The 21,509-nt window shown below is 41.3% G+C and overlaps 1 protein-coding gene across 4 annotated transcripts in view; it reads left to right on the top strand.

The window, feature by feature from the left end:
- Positions 1-21,509, top strand: part of gabrb1 (gamma-aminobutyric acid type A receptor subunit beta1) — a 70,324-nt gene that overhangs the window by 8,372 nt on the left and 40,443 nt on the right. For 3 of the 4 annotated variants that reach the window (XM_047346171.1, XM_047346170.1, XM_047346168.1), the window contains exons 5-11: positions 48-421; positions 2,367-2,571; positions 6,516-6,646; positions 6,737-6,899; positions 7,634-8,240; positions 8,338-8,429; positions 8,506-8,573. In XM_047346171.1, coding sequence (XP_047202127.1) covers positions 8,182-8,240; positions 8,338-8,429; positions 8,506-8,573 — 219 coding nt within the window. In that variant the 5' untranslated portion in view covers positions 48-421; positions 2,367-2,571; positions 6,516-6,646; positions 6,737-6,899; positions 7,634-8,181. The remainder of the gene's footprint in view (positions 1-47; positions 422-2,366; positions 2,572-6,515; positions 6,647-6,736; positions 6,900-7,633; positions 8,241-8,337; positions 8,430-8,505; positions 8,574-21,509) is intronic. The other variant, XM_047346169.1, reaches the window with a different exon arrangement.

The following is a 21,509-nucleotide window of genomic DNA, read 5'->3' as shown; positions in this document are numbered from 1 at the left end:
AAGTCCTCGCTTCGTTCTCGTCTAACCTGTTGTTTCCTCTTTAACAGTGTTATGCTGGAGACGACCTGGTTTTTACCCAGACTCGCCTCCGATTGATTGTTCCTGTTTCTACCTTGCTTCTCGGATTACAGAAGATACTTGAGGGTTTTCAACCTTCAACCAAACCATGGTCTACTGGACATATTCATCAGCTGGCCGCTTCCAAACTTCAACCATCAACGACATCTAGAGCGAACCCTGTCCACCCTCCACCACACCCACGCCCGACAATCGACTCTGCAGAACTGGACGCTGTCCTCCTGGATCAAGTCACTAGAGGCAAACCTCACACTTACCCTCATCAACCTCAGCCGCTTCCAGTTTCCCCACGTACTCTCCTCCTGGCAGTTCACACCCCCCAATCTAGGAAGATACAGTTTCAGTCAGTATTTGCTCTTCAAAGTAAATCATTATTCACATTCTGCTTTTCTCTCACACAGTTGACAAGAGTTTCCAGCCGGTACAGACCTAACATCTACAGGGGTTGGACAAAGAAACTGAAACACCTGGTTTTAGACCACAATAATTTATTAGTATGGTGTGGGGCCTCCTTTTGCGGCCAATACAGCGTCAATTTGTCTTGGGAATGACATATACAAGTCCTGCACAGTGGTCAGAGGGATTTTAAGCCATTCTTCTTGCAGGATAGTGGCCAGGTCACTACGTGATACTGGTGGAGGAAAATGATTCCTGACTCGCTCCTCCAAAACACCCCAAAGTGGCTCAATAATATTTAGATCTGGTGACTGTGCAGGCCATGGGAGATGTTCAACTTCACTTTCATGTTCATCAAACCAATCTTTCACCAATCTTGCTGTGTGTATTGGTGCATTGTCATCCTGATACACGGCACCGCCTTCAGGATACAATGTTTGAACCATTGGATGCACATGGTCCTCAAGAATGGTTCGGTAGTCCTTGGCAGTAATGTGCCCATCTAGCACAAGTATTGGGCCAAGGGAATGCCATGATATGGTAGCACAAACCATCACTGATCCACCCCCATGCTTCACTCTGGTTATGCAACAGTCTGGGTGGTACGCTTCTTTGGGGCTTCTCCACACCGTAACTCTCCCGGATGTGAGGAAAACAGTAAAGGTGGACTCATCAGAGAACAATACATGTTTCACATTGTCCACAGCCCAAGATTTGTGCTCCTTGCACCATTGAAACCGACGTTTGGCATTGGCATGACTGACCAAAGGTTTGGCTATAGCAGCCCGGCCGTGTATATATCACGTTCTTGGTTTGGATCGGACCAAAGTGCAGATAAGAGCTTGGCAGCTGCATGATGAGAGGAAAGGCTTCTCTTTAATTAAGGTCTCCAAAACGTAACATAATCCAGCATGTACAAACATGAGTCGAGCCAAAAACTTACATCTATTCACAGTTCTGTAACGTAGCAAAACTGAGCATAAACAGGGGTAGTGAATGAGGAATAGTGACGGAGGAACCAGCGGGGAACAAAGAACACAGACCAACTAATATACAGGGAGAAAACAAAGGCAGGTAATCACAGGAACTAAGGACAGGTGTGACAAGCTGGCAGGGAGGCAGAGGGGACAGGTGGAACTGATTAACAACACAGGGAAACAGAACTAAACAAAAGTTAACACAAAACACAAACCAAGTCCAAGGATGTCATATCATGACAGTATATTGACCCTGTGGAACTCCCGACGGACAGTTCTGGTGGAAACAGGAGAGTTGAGGTGCACATTTAATTCTGCCGTGATTTGGGCAGCCGTGGTTTTATGTTTTTTGGATACAATCCGGGTTAGCACCCGAACATCCCTTTCAGACAGCTTCCTCTTGCCTCCACAGTTAATCCTGTTGGATGTGGTTCGTCCTTCTTGGTGGTATGCTGACATTACCCTGGATACCGTGGCTCTTGATACATCACAAAGACTTGCTGTCTTGGTCACAGATGCGCCAGCAAGACGTGCACCAACAATATGTCCTCTTTTGAACTCTGGTATGTCACCCATAATGTTGTGTGCATTTCAATATTTTGAGCAAACTGTGCTCTTACCCTGCTAATTGAACCTTCACAATCTGCTCTTACTGGTGTAATGTGCAATCAATGAAGACTGGCTACCAGGCTGGTCCAATTTAGTCATGGAACCTCCCACACTAAAATGACAGGTGTTTCATTTTCATTGTCCAACCCCTGTATGTTCCTCTAATAAACCTGTTAAACTTTTCTGATTCTCCTGAGTGTTCTCTGCATGTGGGTCAAGTCGGTGGCTAAAACAATGACAGAACACTCGAGCCAACCGGACCCAGCAGACACACTCAGGGGAATTATCTCTGATCACTCTCACCAGATTCATGCTCACAATTCCAATATCCGTGCCCTGGCCGAACAACAGAGACAAACAAACCTGCAGCTCGAACAGATATCCGCCATGTTGCAGCATTCTCTGAGTAGGGTAACCACTCCAACCACAGAGGGCGCAGTAGCGAATCCCGAGACACAACGGCTCCCTCATGTTCGTGACGCCACTTCCCCTAGTCCAGAGAAATATTCAGGTGAGGCGGGTGATTGTAGAGGTTTTTTACTACAGTGCTCACTAGTCTTTAACCGTTCTCCACAATCATTTCCCCATGATGACACCAAGATTTCCTATATTATTGGTCTGCTAACAAGGAAAGATCTTAAGTGGGCAGAGTCTCGTTTTCCTAGCTGTTCTCAATTTGGTTGTTCCTTTTCTAACTGAAAAGGAGTTTATAGAGATATTTTCTTTTGAATCTGACCAGGTCACTACAGGGTGTAAATTATGGGCTTTGAAACACGGTAACAGGCTTGTTACAGAGTTTGCCATTGACTTCCATATTTTAGAGGCAGCCTCAGGCTGGGATAGCTGGGTTCTTAGATCCACATTTTTTCATGCTTTAAATGAACCACTTAAGGATGAAGTAGTACTAGTTGAGAAACCAGAGTCTTTAGAGGGGCTAAGCGCTAAAGCTATCAGATTGGATAGAAAAAAATAGAGAGAGAAGGAGATTTCATTATGAACGCAGTGCTGCCAGAACTCGGCTTACCTACCAGTCACCTACTTTTCTTAAAAAGTCACCTTCAGACACAGCTATTGAGGCTGAGCCCATGCAGATAGGACGAGCTTGTCTATCCTTAGAAGAAAGGCAGAAATGTAGACAGACTAGGCAGTGTTTTTATTGTGGTTCAGGTGAACATTTTATTGCTGACTGTCCTTCCTGCCCCCCGCGGCCAAAAGAGTGGGTCCGTCGGTAGAAGGGGGGTTACCCACGGACCGAAAAATGTACCCGTTAGCCTCCAGATTTTGTTTATCGGCCTCGCTACTCTTGCATCACTCTACCCAGAACTTGTCCGCCTTAACTGATTCTGGTAGTGAACAAAATCTTATAGATGAAGATTTAGTTAAAAGAGCCCAGATCGAAACTGAACCTCTTACTAAACCCTGCTTAGTTTCTGCTTTAAAAGGACTTCAGCGTATAACTCATCGCACCAAGCCTTTAATGTTGTTGCTCTCTGGTAATCAGAGAGAGGAGATTTCTTTCTTCATGTTTCCTATAGCCTCAAATGACATACTGTTAGGTTTCCCATGGTTATGTGAACACAATCTACACCTAAATTGGCCCGAAGGTCGAATTGAATCATGGTCCTCTAAGTGTCATACATGTTGCCTTAAGTCAGCTATTGTTCAGCCTCATTCCACTCCTGTTGAAGATGTGAGTACCCGGATTTGTCCCAGGTTCCTACTATGTACCACGATCTGAAACAAGTCTTCAATAAAACTAAAGCGCTTTCGTTACCCCCCCATCAGCCACACGATTGCGCCATTGATCTACTTCCTGGTGCGCCGCTACCCTCTAGTAGGTTATACAACACCTCCGGGCCAGAACAAGAGTCCCTAGAGACCTACATAAATGAGTCACTAGCTGCAGGATTAATCCAGCCGTCTTCTTCAACATTAGGGGCGGGGTTCTTCTTTGTAGCCAAGAAAGATGGGTCTCTCCAACCATCTATTGACTATAGGGGATTGAATCAGATAACAGTTAAAAACAAGTATCCACTTCCTCTCCTCACTTCGGCCTTTGAACCAGTATGTGAAGCTACCATCTTTTCTAAATTAGATTTGAGAAATGCTTATCATTTAGTCAGAATCCGCTAGGGGGAAGACAGTATTCAAAACACCTTAGGGACATTTTGAGTATCGAGTAATGCCTTTCGGCCTTTGTAATGGCCCAGCAATATTTCAGTCATTAGTCAACGACATACTCAGAGACTTTTTGAATGTTTTTGTTTACCTCGGTGCCATCTTGATCTACTCACGTGAATTAACGGAACACCAGCAACACGTTCACTTTATCCTCCAGAGACTATTGGAGAATCGTCTGTTTGTAAAAGCAGAGAAGTGTGAATTTCACAAGAAGTCAGTTACGTTCCTGGGATTCATTCTCAAGGGTGGACAGGTTTGCTCCAACCCAGACAAGGTAAAAGCGCTTCTCGTATGGCCAGTACCTCACTCACGCAAGCAGTTGCAACGTTTCCTCGGGTTCGCCAATTTTTACCGCAGGTTCAACAAAAACTACAGCCAGACGACGGCACCGCTAACAGTATTAACATCTACTAAGATCACCTTCAGTTGGGGTCCTGAAGCAGATAAGGCCTTCCTCGTCCTCAATCAGAAATTTACCCAGGATCCCATCTTAATTCATCCTGACCCTTGCAGACAATTTGTGCTGGAGGTCGATATTTCTGACATTGGGGTTGGTGCTATTTTATCTCAGCAATCAGCAGGGGAAGACAGCAAGCTCCATCCTTGTGGGTTCTTCTCTCACCAACTTAGCAACACTGAACACAATTATGATGTAGGAGACAGAGAACTGCTAGCGATCAAGTTAGCCTTAGAGGAATGGCGGCATTAGTTAGAGGGTGCCGTTCATCCTATTTTAGTGTGGACTGATCACAGAAACCTGGCATATTTGCAATCAGCTAAAAGACTAAATTCACGACAGGCACGTTGGTCACTTTTCTTTACTTTTCTCGTTTCAACATCTCTATTTCATTTAGACCAGGTACCAAGAATGTCAAACAGGATGCACTTTCCCGACAGTTCTCACCCGACAGCTTCGACAAGGTACCGGAACCTATTGTTCCTCCTAATTGGACAATTGGAACTTTAACTTGGGAGATTGAAGATAGGATAGCTCAGGCTCTGCAAACTGACCCGGATCCTGGAACAGGGCCTCCCAACCGTACTTATGTACCTGCTGTTGTGAGGACTCAACTTATCCAGTGGTTTCACACCGCCAAGTTTTCGGCTCACCCTGGGGTGAGTCGAACCATTGCCTTAATACGTAGGTGATTTTGGTGGCCATCCCTTCACAGTGACACTAAGGAATATGTACTTTCTTGTGCGGTGTGTGTGCTAGAAATAAACACACTACTCAACCTCCTTCAAGCCTCCTGCAACCTCTGAACATCCCAAAACGACCTTGGTCTCATATAGCCTTAGATTTTGTGACAGGGTTACCCAGATCTAACAGCATGACTGCCATACTTACCATTGTGGATCGTTTTTCTAAGGCTTATCACTTAGTTCCACTAAGACGCCTTCCCTCTGCTTTCCAGACTGCTCAGTTATTGGTGAAATATGTTTTCAAACTCCATGGCATTCCTCAGGACATTTTGTCCAATCGTGGACCCCAATTCATTTCCCAGGTGTGGAATCAGTTTTGTTCTGCCCTTGGGGCCAGGGTGTCTTTAACTTCAGGTTACCATCCCCAGTATAACAGTCAGACTGAAAGATTAAACCAACAGCTAGAATCGGCACTCAGGTGTCTGACCTCTTCAAACCCCCTGGACTGATGTAAACACCTTCCCTGGGTGGAATATGCCATCAACTCGCAAGTTTCTTCTGCTACCGGTGTTACCCCGTTTGAGGCCTCCATGGGTTACCAACCACCCCTGTTTGCTGCGGACGAAGGTGATATTGCCATCACCTCCGTTCATTGTCACATCCGCCGTTGCAAACAGCTTTGGGCTGCGACGGTTCGGGCACTTCACCGTACAGCTACTCAGTACAAGAGAATTGCAGATCGCAAACGTCAACCGGCTCCGGTCTATTGTCCTGGCCAAAAGGTTTGGTTGTCTTCTCGGGACATTCCCCTGAAGGCCATGTCCAAGAAGTTGTTCCCTCATTTCATTGGTCCTTATATTATAGTCTGTCATTGGCACCTCTGCTGTCCGCCTCCGCCTTCCTCCCTCACTTCGTGTTCATCCCACGTTCCACGTCTCTCAGGTCAAACCTTTTGTGGTCAGCGGTCAGGAAATCAGTGACCCTACCTTGGTCGCTGATTTCTGGGCCTCCTGTCCGTCCACATCATCTGGGCCGCCAGGTGGCGGCCGTTGAGGGAAGAGTAATGTCGGGGTTCTGGTTGTGTGGATTGTTTTTTGTTCCTGTCTGCTATTGTCTGTGTCTAACCTCTAGTAGGCGCTGGTGACCGTGGTGTGAGGTGACAGGTGTTCATCCCCGATGATTACTCCCTGGAGTATTTAAGCAAGAAGCGGCCAGCATCTCACTGCTCGAGTGTTAGCCAACCGTGGTATAGCTCAAGCCAAGTATCCTTGTTGAAAACCTAAGTCCTCTTGAATGTTTTTTCCTGATTGTTGCTCAGAGTTTCCCTTCCTTCACTCCAATCTTTCTCTCAGTATCCAAGTTTCTGCTTCTCCACATCAAAAATAGTCAGCTGAAGAGGTCTATCTGATCAGGACGCCTTTGGAGGACCCCAAACTGTCTGCAAAATGATGGATGAATAAATAAAAGTTGGTGAACCAAGAGGATCTTCAAGAGATGGTTGAAGTTATGTTGAAGGTATGTTACTATCAGTGACCCTGAAGCTGCTGGTTTTACTGGTTTTAGATGGACCTCCCCTCAAAAGCAGCTTTTCATTTGCTATTCCGCTTTTTGCAATTTTGAGAATTCCTGTTATTCTATTTCTGCTCTTGACATTGTTGAAGTTTTCGTCAGATAAAACCATGTTTAATTTATGTGAAGACGAGCCCTTTTTTTTAAATCCACCACAAAGTCTGTAATGTTTTAAGCTGCCTTTATAGTAAAAATCAACAAATTTATTACATGAGCCCATAAGAAATGTGTGTGTGTATATATATATATATATATATATATATATATGTATATATATAGAGAGAGAAAATAAAAACTAGTGTGGATAAATTAAGATGTACACCAATGTTTTTAATGCTACACATTCATTCATCAGAGCATTTGATGGCATGAGTGAGTGATGCATTAAAATGCATTATAAATGACAAAGAAGATAGATAAATAATAAATAAATAAATATTGCAACTCATTAAAGATTGTTTTCTCTTAAATTCTACATACATAAAAACATATTTATAGGCGTGAACAAATACCCCTCAATCCCCCTCCTGCCTATAGTTTTTGCTGTGCTTTCATCACATTTTGCAGTTCTTTCAATGCAATCGATGTACATATTTTCTTAACATAATTCAGATCTGAAATGAAATAAATCCATTGAGTAATTCGTTTCAACCAAAGATCCATTTCCTTCTTATTTGTAGGTTGAAATAGTGAAATGATGTTGGTGCAGATTGACTGCAGGAGAAACAAAAGACTCAGGTCGAAAGTTTGTCTACCAATGACCACTCCCGTATTCCCCCAACCCCCGGAGAGATAATCTGCACAAGTCTCTCTGACGCTTTTTCTGATAAAGTTCCCGTCACGCTGCCCGGAGTTGTGTTTGCGTCGCGCCTCCCCCCTCCTGTCTCCCTCCTCCCTCCAAAGGTGACCGGGGAGCCGCGCTCCGTGCTCTTTATTCACCGTCCTGAAGTTGAAGCGTAACCTGACGCAGATCAGCTGATGGAGTTTCTCTGCTCGGCGTGCAGTTCCGTTCTCCATCCTTCCCTCTGCAGGTGAATCTTCCTCACATGTCAGTCTCCGCGCTGCTCCTTCGCCTTGGCTTCGTCTTCATCCAAAGTCATGCCCCCCCTGCCGCTCAGATGTTGATGAAAGGACGCGCATGCGTTGATTTATTTTGGAATACTAATTTTGCATCCTAAGTTGCGTTCCTGAGAGTATCCTGCCACTGGCGGGATCAGAGTTCCCAACGATGTGGATTACAGTCTGCGGCGTGTCTCTGCTTATCACTGTGGTCTGCGGTGCGCAAAGGTGAGATCTGACAGCAGCACCTCTGATTCTACACTGGCTGATGTTATTTTAAATAAATCTGAACAGGAATGTTTTTTTCTGCCCCCCACTCTTTTAGCGCAAACGAACCAAGCAACATGTCCTACGTGAAAGCCACCGTTGACAAGTTGCTGAAGGGCTATGACATCCGTCTGCGGCCTGATTTTGGAGGTAAACTGCAGCCGGCTGCCATGTGGGGTTCAGCGGGGCTGCTGCGCTGCTTCCTAACGCTCTGCTGTCTCCACAGGAGCTCCGGTGGATGTGGGAATGAGCATAGACATCGCCAGCATTGACATGGTGTCTGAAGTCAACATGGTAAGTTTGAAAGCAGCGGAGAGTGGAAGTGTGTGTTTTGCTTTGGTGCAGCGTTGCTCCTGAGGGAAACCCCAAAAAAAACATAATTCCCTCCCTCCCTTTCCTACTCATCGTCCGCCTCCTGCTTTCCCTTCAGCACAGTGATGTGATCCGCAATGTGTCAACCCCATTCCGCATGTATCAAGTCCTTCCCCGCGGTGTCACGGCCAGCGGTGGCTAAGAATTAACAAGGCAGGCAGCTGAGAGGCTGCTTAGTGATTCCACGCACGATCTGTGGCCTCAGCGCGGCGTGTGGGACAGGGAAGGTGATCAGAAACACAGAGACAGGAAGGGGGTAAACATATGAAGCCTTTTTCTGTGCGTGTTCTGGTCGTTTTTAGCCTCAGCGCAGTAATTGCATAGCCGCTGTCAGACAGCAGGCAGTGCGCTGCGAGTCTGTCTGCAGAATATGATGTGACCACTTCATACAGAGCTTGGGTGCAGAGCTGCCAAGGTGCACGGAGACTGCGAGAGTCTGACAGATTCACACGTTTCCCCACCCCACGCATCCTGGCATAAACACACTGTGCTGCGTGTGTGACTGAATGAAGATGTAAGTCAAACACATTCTCACACAGGGTGAAATAAGGGTGAATGGGACAAAAGTTTGAGTAAAAGCAAATCGACTGATTTATTGAAACTTTCTTCTATGCTTTTACCATTAATAATGTGGACCAGGACTGTGGAAGGACAAAAATGAAAGGTGATTGAATTTATAGTTTAAACAGAACCTTATGTACCACTGACACCGAAATCAGTAAAAATGTGCAAATCACTTTTTTGCAGACTTCTCAATTTAGTTTCATTTACACTCACCTTCCACTTATTTAGGTATACCTCCTCAAGGCATTTAGACATAATGAAGAAGACTTAAGTTTAAACTAAGTTTCACTCTCAAGGACCATGCCACAAAGGTGTGAGAATAAGGGTTTGTTGAAGGAAGGGGTCAAGGGGATAGATAACTGGGACTGAGGATGGGTCATCAGGGGAGAGTTGCTTGAAGGCTTTTGAGGAGGACACTCAGCCGGGTGCAGTCTTCAGGAAATGGCTTTATCCCTGAGCCCACTTAGGACCCCCCCCCCCCAGATAGAACCTGCAACAAAGAGGATAGGATGAAAATAAGAAAGTAGGGATGAGGGTGATGGGATGAATGGGAGGAGAGGGATGAGGTGAAATGGAGTTGAAGGTAAGGGACGGTGGGGTTGAAAGAATGTGACAGACTATGAAAGATGTGAGCTAGGTATAAGTAGACTGCTGGGTAATTAAATGTGTGGTTGAGGCGTGGCCCTGCTCCTGAACCAAAGTTAACATATTAACTTCATATCTAAACGTGGAAGAAATTTGAGTAATTCTAAATTCAAGTGGTTTTGTAGGTCTCATGGTTGTTGGTGCCAGATGGGCTGTATTGAGTGTTTCTACTTATCTATGGAGAGTTTTATTCATATTCTCTCTTGGGTTTAGATGTCCAAAAAATGAGAAAATATCCAGAGTGGAAAATGCCATGTTGATATCAGAAGTGGAGAGTGGGCAGACAGGAAGGCAACAGTAGCTCAAATACCCATGCAGCACTACCAGAATATAATCTCTGAACACACATGTCGAAGTTTGAAGCAGATGGTGTACAGCAGCAGGAGATCGCACCAGGTGCCACTTCGGTCTGCCAGCAAAGGCAAAATGATAACAGACTGGTCCAAAGAGTTTTAATTTCAGCTGCAAAATTAGGATAGAGAAGTACAGAATTTAGTATAAACAAGATACACAACAACACCATGGGGTAATTTTTCTTCAAGGGTCCAAATCAAATGTATTTGAGTGCAATTGCCCTTCTACGGATAATTTTCTTTAAATGTGTCCTGTATGATTGTCTCTCAGCATAGTCCCTACACCAACCTTAACCCCAGCTGTAAACACAAACTGGATACTATTAAGAATGTCATCAAATTGGTTTCCACATGCATGAACTAGAAAAGAACTTTGGCTGCAATCCTCAGAGGTCCATCATAGCGGTGTTAAAACTATCTTGACCTATGGCTGCAGACTCCTAAGTGCCAGAAAAATTGGTAAATAATTGTTTTTCAAAATGACTTCTTTACAAACCAAAGAGGTCTAATTTAAATGATAAAAGTCATTTTCAGATCAAATCAGTCTAATGCATTCCAATAAAATCCAACCATACAGACTTACAATTTGATCCACAACATATCACTAATACAATTAGCTCATACTGAGCAAGTGACAGTGAAACTGCGTGAACCCATTTTAACAGGAGCAAGCCTTCAGCAAAGCCTGGTGAGGTTGAGAAGACCAGAAAATGGAGATTAAAACTTCCAGTTCAAGAGCTAGTTAGCAAACTTATTGTTCCAATGCATAAAAAGCAGAGTAATGTGCTATTAAGGCTTATACAGCCAATCATAGCTAACCTAATAATCACCCTATGCAGACTTTCCGACTTGCAATTGAAGAACTGATAAGTGGGATTCATTGCTACAACTGACGCAGACAAAAGGATGTGAAAGTGGGGCTGCTTTGCTGTTACCTTGGAGGTTGGAAGAGGTTTTTATTGCATGTTTATAAAACTAGACAGTTTTCAAACCAAAAGGTCCCCAAGAGAAAAGGGGAGCATTAAAAGATAGAAGAAAAGTTTGGACAAGAAGGCATGCAGTTGAGGTTCCTTCTGCTAAACTTTGTCTCTCAGCACTCCTTCACGATTTATCCCTGGGGTTTGTGATCTGGCACCCTGCCAGGGTGATGACAATAGTGATGAAAATTTGAAGCTGCCTCATGGAAACTACTTATGTTGACTGTTAGTGCTCCATGATTCTCCCTTCTGCACCTCAGCTGGAACTCATTTAAAGATGTTTTAATGAGTCTGGAAAGGTAGCTCTGTATTTTAATTTATCTTGATGTAATATAATCTGTTCTCAGGGTTCTCTTTGAATGCATCTCTTTAAAGTTTTTTTCCTGGGAATATCCTGTTAAGAGGAAACAAAATGGTGAAACGAGAACTCTCTGGAGAACTTGTGCTGTGAGAATGTATTTGCCCCCTTGCATATTCTTCTGTTTTTGCTTGTTTGTCGCACTTCAATGTTTCAGATCATCAAACAAATTTCAGTAACAAAGCTACATAAACCTGAGTAAATGCACAATCCAGTTTTCTGATGATTTAAATACAAGTACATGTCATTTAATTCATTAAAGAAAAAAAGTTTTGCAAACCAACCCGGGTTTATGCAAAAAGGTTACTTCACCCTTGCCAGCAAGACTGCCATTAAGTGTTTCAGGTAACTGGCTATCAGTCTTCTATATCTCTGTAGATGAATTTTGAGCCATTCATCTGTGCAGAATTGTTTTAATTCAGCAATAAGGGAGGGTTTTTAATGGTGAATGAACTGCTTAAGGACCAGAGTTTGACCAGGACACTCCAAAACCATTCTTTTTTTCTTTTTTTTAGCCATTCATTTTTAGCGTAGCAGCAAGTTAATTTCACAGTGAACTTGCTGGTAAGCTTCAGATCATTGTCCTGTTGCAGAACCCATGTGCGCTTGATCTTAAGGTCCCGAATTTATGGCAGGACATTTTACTTCAGGATTTTCTGATTAGACATTACAACAAATGGCTTCACTTGTGAAGCTACAAAGCACCCCCAAATCATAACATTACTTTGAAACTCTTAAACAGGATGTTTTGTAAAATGTTGAGCTCATTCAAGGATGCAGTTATTACCCAGTATGTTTTTTTCTTGTTGAATCATGACCACTGACCTTAAATGAAGGAAGAAAACAAGCCTCACAGTGCTTTAGATGTTACTCTTGGTTCTTCTGTGACCTCATGGATGAGTTGTTGATGGGCTGTTGAATTAATTTTGGTTGTCTGGCCACTTCTAGTAAGGTTCACCACAGTTTCTTATATTGTGCATTTGTGAATAGTGGCTCTCACTGTGGTCAGCTGGAGTCTCGAAGACTTACAAATTAGTTTGTAACCCTTTCTAAACTGATCAATGTAAATGAGTTTGTATCTCATATGTTCTTCTGTAGTTCGGGCCATGATGTGTTGTTTTTTGCGATCTTTTAGCTTACCTTATATTGTCAAACAGTGATTTCTGGATTCTGCAGGCAGTATGTAGGACTGGGTGTGGCTGGTATAATTTAACCAAAAATGTGGTTAATCGCAGTTAATTCATGGTTTAACAAGTGGGAAGTTATATTGTGACTTATACCCAGGTTTGTTTGGATAGATTTTACCCTAACAATTAAAATTACAATATGAAAACAGATTGTTTTCATGTTTTTTCATGTAACAGATTTACGAGGGTTATCTTTTTATGATTTGTTTGAAAAAAAAAAAAACATTTACGCTATTGTGCTGTATGTTCCTTGATGCCCGGGACTATTAGGATGACTCAACAAAAGTTAAAGAAATAAATACTTGGGCTTCCCTGCTGGACCTGTCGTCTCTATGAATGGACTTTGCATTTGAAAATGGATTGAATTTCTATAGTTCAGTGGTGGAACAACATATTGAGCTCTTCCTGGTGGATCCCAAGATGTACCCTGCCTGGAAGAGATGTGTAGCCACTTCAATGAGTTCTGGTTCAGCTGAGGAATTTCCTCCCATTGGGGGTGCCTGGAAAAACTCCAATCGGTGCCATCCAGGAGGCATCCTGATCAGACGAATCACCTCACCTGACTCCTTTCAGTTTGAGTTGCAGCTTTCCTTGAAATTTCCCAAGGATAATGCAGCTTCCGAACCTTTTACTAAGGGAGAGCCCAGCCATCCATACATAAGAATCTCATTTCAGCCGCTTGTACATATCTTCTCCTTTTGTTGATGATCCACATCACATGACCATAGGTCATAAATGGACCCGTAAATCCAGAGCTTCAACTATTCCGCTTAACTCATTTTTTACAATAACACACTGGAACAATGTATTCCTTACTGCAGATGAAGACCTAATCTACTTATTCATCTCTATCCTGTCGTCATTCAGGAACAATACTCTTGAAATTCTTTGACACAGTGTGTGCAGTGTGAGCAGGTAATTTCAAACCTAGAGGGAGACATAGATCCTTTGCAGAACCCTGACCTCAGACGAAGCAAGCTGACTCTCATCATAGTTTTTTACTCCAATTCTGGTACGCTAAATGCCATGGCAGAAGGCAAAAGAATAACATTAACTGCAGGTAATGCAAGGGTTAGACCAGATGCGAAACTAATGTTCCAAAACCAGACACCTCCGTCTCATCGCTGACACCAAAAACGAAGATCAATAACAAGTAGCCTATCTTGTGGAGCCAATCCTGCATCCAACATGTTCAACCTTGCTCCAAGAATGCAGAGCTGGGTCTTGACTTGGTAATACTTACGTTACGTTAAAGTCACCCCACACCCATACTAAAATTAACAATTAGACTGAGCACTGCTTCAGTCAAGCTCCTGATCTCCATTTCACATAATTAGCATTGACATTATCACCACCTGCTGAGAAAGCATGGATATTGCAGTGTTTTGTTCTTGGGATCGAACAGTCAATGTATTTCACAGAATTCCAGAAGGATTATTATTACTGCAGGTGTGTCACAATAAAATTATTTGTAGTTTAGGTAATGTAACCGATAATGTCTGCAAGATATGCCAATATTTCTCTTCATACAAGCTGAAACCTTACCATTCAGTGGTGATTCTCTGCCACTGTCCTAAATTTAAGTCCTGAGTTACTGAAGAGCACTTAGACACTGGTTCATGAATAAATGTTGGAAGTGATGACAGCGCAGCTGAAAGCTGCAGTCATCTTCAACTCGTTGAGGTTTAGAGTCCTAATGGTGAGTTCAAGCAGCTACTGCGGGGCCCAGACATGAAACCATGATTCATTAATTCATCCTGCTGCAATCGTGAGGATTTCTAACGCTGTTTAAATTCACATTTGCACCAAAGAAAGCTGTGATATCGTCTAACACCACTGCTGCTGTGGGAGTTAGAACAGCCCGTGAGTTACAGAGTGAAACTGAAGTGTTTGTCAGAAGATGTTCAGATCAGAACAGTTGGGTTTAACTCTGATTCTGTTCTTTTACGCAAAGCTGTTAAACCTGTTTGTATCGCGAAGAAATCCTCCCTGTGTTTCCTGTTGTTCTGTTGGAATAAAAATGGGCCCTTGTTCTCAAAGATTCTTCGAGCCCTCTCAGAGAGCTCCTAACATAGCTTAAAAATTCCTCCTTACCAAGGAGTTTCTGTTTAACAGTGATTGACTTCGCCAGGAGACAACAGAAATACCTATTTTATTGATGAGGTGTGGTTGACCCCGTTGCTAGGTGTGACGCTGTCTTCTAAGAGCTGTGATTGGTTGTTGGACACAAACAAACAAACAAAAAATACAAACAAATGTGCTCACAGTAATCAATGGAGAGAAATTAACCGATGATAGAATTTAGACTGGATTCAGAAATGTGTAAATCATGATGATGACCTAGCAAATTGTCTGTGTAAATTTTCACACAGCATCAGAATGTTAGACATCAGCATCTACAACGGCTCTTTGAGGAAAACCTCATAATGAGCTACAACAACATTTAATTTCCCTTTGGGATTAATAAAGTATTTTTGAATTGAATTGAATTCAACACAGCATTTACATGCTCATCATTATTTTGAATTGCTTATTAGTATGTTTAGAGATTTTAAATTTTGAAGATGGAGTTTGAAGTTGAGTTTTATTTTTGAAAGCATTTTACAGTGTGTAAATATTTAAATAATTCTGTACTATATTGTTTGTAATTTTGTTCACTCTTTATTCATGGTTATTTATTGTTGTTTCTATTATTTATTTATCCTTCCTAATATTACCTTACTAGAGTTTCACCTTAAATCTGTCCTGCTGCTGAAACTATTTAATTTCACCCTAGAGAGATGATAAAGTGTATCTTATCTCTATATTAATAATTTTATGATTGTTATAGACGTCAGTCAGTCAGTCATTTTCTACCGCTTATTCCATAGTGGGTTGCGGGGAAGCTGGTGTCTATCTCCAGCAGTCTACGGGCGAGAGGCAGGGTACACCCTGGACAGGTCGCCAGTCCATTGCAGGGCAACACACAAACAACCATGCACACACTCATTCATACACCTAAGGGCAATTTAGATTGACCAATTAACCTAACAGGCATGTCTTTGGACTGTGGGAGGAAGCCGGTGAGAACATGCAAACTCCATGCAGAAAGACCCACGACCGGGAATCAAACCCAAGACCTTCTTGCTGCAAGGCAATATATGTTATATGTTTATTTACTCGACTATTAAGTGGGCGTATCCCTGCACGATCGAGCCGGTAGCGTTTTATTATCTCACTGCTGTTCATTTTTCGGAGAATATCTCTCCTTTCTCTCACTTTTTCCACCATCTTCCCTGCTGAAGACACTCTTAGGCTAATAACATATCTTACCGAGGGAAAATTCTAAGAAAAATCTTACAATTTAAGAAATTCTAAGATATATTTTTTACAATGACGTCACTAGGAGCTACTTTTAGTCTTAGGATTCTTTGTGAATATGGGCCATGAACGTTTTGGTATAATTCCCTGCTGATGCAACAGAAAATGCAGCCATTATTGAAAATCTCAGCAGTCTTCTCTCTTTTGCTGATTAAAGTTTGGTAGCCTAACCGCTCGGCATGCCTTGAAAGGATACATGGGACAAAAAAAACTGTTTCTTCCATTGTTGTTTGTGTCTGACTCAGATTTAACGTGGCTGTTGAAATTATTGTGAGACAGAATCAGAATCAGAATCTGAATGATCCATTTGAGACATTATTTGGTAAAAGAAAACAGCCAGTAACTCATTGTGAACTAAAAAAAAACCTCAAAAGAAATTTTTAAATGTGCAAATGCAGCTATTACTGTAAAAAAAGAAATTGTATCAATGTTCTTGGCAACACGGGGGTTTCTAAGGATAAATAAGAAGCTGAAATATAACGGGAGTAAATTAAAGCCTGGATGTATCTTCAATGGACTCTGTGGTGATTTGAGAGAAAACTATATTAGTCTGTATCCCAATGCTATAACATTGGGATACAGACTAAGTGAAAGCTGACATTAATGCCTACATTGTGACATATAAACTGTAAATGCAGAAACTGTGGGGGATAAAAATGGTTTAATCAAATAATTTCTGACTATTCCACAGAGTCAAAACCCAGAGTATACACTGTGAGTTTCATTTTACATATTACATATTACAAAATGAGTTTTATTTTGTAATATGTTTTGATTAACATAAAAAAGATAATAACTTTTTTAGAATGCCACTTCTGTCAGGTAAAGTCATGCTCTCTGTTATCCATATAAACCTTCAGAAGTGTTACTACTGTAAGGTATGGCTGACCAATGCAGCTCCAGACAGGCCTGAGCCTTTTCACTACTGCAAAGACTTTTTAAGTTATTTGCAGTTTGCAAATATCAAATGATGTATTGCTACAAAAAGTTATAGAAGTCTGTACTTTTGTTTTTTTTCCCCAATGCTGCAGGAGGAGGAGTAAACTTAAAATACATATAATTGCAGTTTTACTACTTTTTCTTGTTGCTTGTGGTAGTGTCTATGTCCAAAATTGAGACACATGCAAAAACAAAAAACAACAAAAAAACAAAAAGACTAGCATATGACAGCTAAAAACGCTGCTGAAAGTTGCTGAAAACTGACTGTATACCAAAGTCTCCAGCTTGAATCTGAGTTCAGATAGTGATCTATCCAATGAGGAGGAGGAGGTCATGAGAAATTATGTCGAAGAACAGTAGATTAGAGTTTTAACAGACCGGCACTATATGGAGGTAATTAAAAACGCTTGGTGGTGTACAAGTAATTGACCACAATGGGGGAGGATAATAAACTGTAGTCCGAAACATTAAAACTCTAGCAGCATTGAGGTTAGAGACTGTAGTTTCTGCTCTGGTTATAACAATCATTGTTACTCTGATGTCCATGGAAGTTAGCGTCGGTGTCCAGAGAATACGATGTTAGGGAGCCATGCAGTGATATCGCAAATCTCACTTTTTTCCACATAGTCACTGTTTTACGTGTAAACGTTTAACTACATTAGCTTTTGAGCTGTCAAAAAAAAATATCTGAAAACCTCATCTTGTCATGCTGCTCAAACTCCATAAATCCCTCTGGCATTAATTTTCTAACACATTAAGTAAATAATTAAAAAGTCACTTCAAGGTAACGCTACGAATGTGGCGGATGGATGGGGAGCTAAAACAATCAGACGACATGTACGGTCAAATGTCCTCTGCCTAATTTGGCTCGGACACAGAAAAAATGTTGTTGCAGCTAATTAGCGGTAACCAAAGGCATCTTACCTGAGACTTTATGCTTATAAACAACTGGTTTGGGTTGTTGCTTAAACTGATTCCATTTATTTCATAATGCATTAGCAACGACAGTTTCCATTAGACTGTTTTTGATGGGTGAGAAGAAATTGGTCCTCCCCACCTGTTTACCTACATGCAGCTCAGCTATGCTTTCTTACTTCCTGCAAAATCACCAGTAAGCAGCTACACATGTATTTAACATGTTCTCAATTAAAAAAAAGCTTTATTCCATTGATAAAAACAATCTGTTTTGTGAATACAGTAAGAGATTTCCAAACGGTGTGGTTCCAGATGACACAACATCATCCATGTATGGTAGTGCATTGCTGTTTTGCCAGGTGTAACTCAAAAGCTTTTTTTCTTGTTTAGAAAAGCATGTTTTAAGTTTACTCATTTGCAGATTAATTTCTTTTAAGATTTGTTTTTATTTTTCTGACTCCAATATATGCTCTTTAAAATTGTGATGGAAATGAATGAATGTAAAGAAATATGACTTGCCAATTAGTACTTTCTGCAATGCTTTTGCTTTAGCACCTTTATTTTGATTTCAACACAGCTTTACATGTTCTTTTATGGTAGTAGCACCTCATTACTTCAGCCACCTCAGCCGAAGATCAGCAGGTAAAGAGGTGGAAGGTTTACTCCCTGGTCTCGCCATGATTTAAATTGGTAGTCTCAGGTTATGCATGCCTAAATTTAGATGTCTCATAATTCACTTCACTTTTACACTTAATATGTCTTAATTTGAGGCTAGATGCCAGTGGTTAATTCAGTTGCAATTTCTCCCAAACAATACTCAGTCTGTAAGAAATGTTTGATTCAGGAGGGATCACATCTTTTGTTGAGGAAATAAGATAGTGAGCCCGTTATTGAAACAGAGCTTCTATAACGTTATGTTTTACATCTTCAAATCCTTTTGGCATAACACTCATAAATGATATCAGTCTGTAACTGCATAATGTATCAGTTGACATGTTTTATAAACTAAAGGCTTTTTTACCTTGTGAGATTAGACCTGCCATTATTAACAACAAGGTTTAAGGATTAAAGACTTTTAAAATATATAACCCAAACTGTTTTTTTATTATTATTTTTGAAAGACAGAATCTTGGAAATGAAAGAATATACTTTCACTTTAACTATAATTATAGTCACAAGTCTAAGTAGACCAACATTCATTGATCCTTCATTTATATAAAGAGAATATTAAATACTAAATGACCCATGATATTCCTTTAAAACACTATGCAACAATATATAGACAACAGTCATCTTAATCTTTCCTTTTTGATTAATAAAGCTTTGCAGATAAATCTTTTAACATATGGACAAAGGACAAAGTAGCTCACTCAGCATTCCCTGAGGACACGTCTCATGTCATTCTGAGACAAATCAAGCAGTCTCGTCCTTGACACTGACGCGACCCCAGTGGACAGGCCCTGTACCGCTCATGAGGCTCAAGTGAGCTTGGCAGTTAGTGTGCAGATTACAAGAGGGTTTTCAGATTATCCTCTGGTCTCTGCTGGTCTAAATCATCAGACATGGTGTGCTGTCAGGAGAGAGGGCAGCTGGGGAGGTAAAATAACAGTGATGCAACCTGATGTTTCTTTCAGAGTGATGAAATGTGGCATTCTCTGGGATGTACAGGACTTAAGAAAATGACATAAGCATGCAAACTTGTTTTTAGGCCTGCAGAGTTATGTGCACGCAAATAGCGATTTGGTTCAAAGATGTAGATTTAGTGTAAAACAAAAAATAAAAGACTTCTCGAGTGATGAACAAATGAGACCAGAACACAGATGTTTGGCCGTAAAGCACAGCACTATATTATTTAGAAAACCAAACACAGCATACAGTATTAGTACCATAACTTCATACCAACTGTCAAGCACGGTGGTGGAGGGCTGATTGTTTGGGCCCAATTTGAAGCCATTGGACCACATTGTTCTTTAAGTTTGTTTTTTTCCTGAATGGTCCATGCAATGTAAATTTGTATCAGACAGTTTTTATGAGCACAACATAATGTTGTCAGAAAACTACAGTTCTGGGTAGACTTTAGCAATACCTTGCAGCTCCCTGCAGATCTCAGTATCACCTTCAAACATGTCCTGAAGAACAATTCTCAGATGTCTAAATGTCACATATGTCAATCATTAATTTTACTTTACTCGTGTTGCTGTTTTCATAATTTAAGTGTTGTCAGAGATATGTGTGGTAATGATCTCAAACCTTATCACTATCAGGAAATAACTAAATGAACTATGATTTTGCAATTTTTTGATCTTTATCTTTTGTTGCTGCTGAGGAAAACAATTATCATGTCATCTATAAGGATTCAGTGTTTTTTTGTTTTGTTGTGTGAGCTGATGAAATATCTTCTGGCAGAAAACGTCATCCGAGATGCCTTAGGAGGCTCGCATCTGAAAATAAATCGATGCAATCATCACAGAGCCAATAAGAAGCTTGTTAGCTGCTAATGAAAATTTGCACATTAATCAAATTCCCTGTAAAATTCCCTGAAAAATATATCTTGTTTAAAAGCAGAATGTTTGATGAAAATATAAATTTCTTCAACAGATTTAAAAAAAAAAAAAAAGATGTTGAGAGTATGCTGAGTTTTTAGGGAGAGTCATGGTATCAGGGACCATCAACCCAGCTGGTGCTATCGATCAGACCAGATGAGTGATGGGTCTAGCGCTGCTTTGGGATTAGGATTTATGAGAAGCGGTGCGGACCTCTCTTCATCTCTGCACTGAGAAGATATCAAGGTGTCAGGGTGTGCTCAGTCTGAAGAGGAGAAGTGGGGGTTGGGAAGGCATGCAGTCTAAGGCTTCACACCGGCACTCACCGGTTTTTGGTTTTTTCCTTTTTAAAAAATAAATAAATGTAATAACTTCCAGATAAAGCATGATTGACTTATGTGAGAGTGAAAATCAGCCTTTGATCAGCATTATTTAAACTTCAGAACATCCAAATTGAAGGTAGCTGAAATGGAAGAAAGTCACAACTGTAGATATGTAAACTTTTTTAAAGAATGCCCCATTAGAATTTAATTTCAAAGATATTCTGACTAAAGAAGAAAGAAACCTTTTTAAAAAAGAGCTTGACAGTCTATCTCAGATTCCCACACGGAAATGAGACAAAGCTACCGATCTGTGATAATCAGAGCCTCATAAGTCACTGCTGCCCAGCTTGCTCGGAATAGAAATGCCATTCCTGACCACCTGATCAAATGAAGCCCCATTAACCTCCTGTTTAATGTCTCAGTCTGTCTGCTCAGGGTGCAATGTGGAAACCAGAGAAGTGAAACTAGAACTGGGAGACTGAAAGCAACTTTTCTCCTGGTTTTAAACAACTTTAGCTGGCATTTAGTCATGATATAAACTATAGAACCTTATATCGTTCACCTATTGTCTTCCACTCTTACAACACTGGCTTGCGGGGGTAACAGGTTCAGGCATGATACCCAGAAACTCTTTGCTCCATCAACACTCTCCATCTCATTTTTGTGTACCCCAAACTGTTCCCAGGACAGTTGG

The sequence above is a fragment of the Girardinichthys multiradiatus genome, chromosome 19, assembly GCF_021462225.1.
Source record: "Girardinichthys multiradiatus isolate DD_20200921_A chromosome 19, DD_fGirMul_XY1, whole genome shotgun sequence".
Lineage (NCBI taxonomy): Eukaryota > Metazoa > Chordata > Actinopteri > Cyprinodontiformes > Goodeidae > Girardinichthys > Girardinichthys multiradiatus.
The sequence above is the reverse complement of the archived record's forward strand: the minus strand, read 5'-3'. Positions and strand labels throughout refer to the sequence as shown.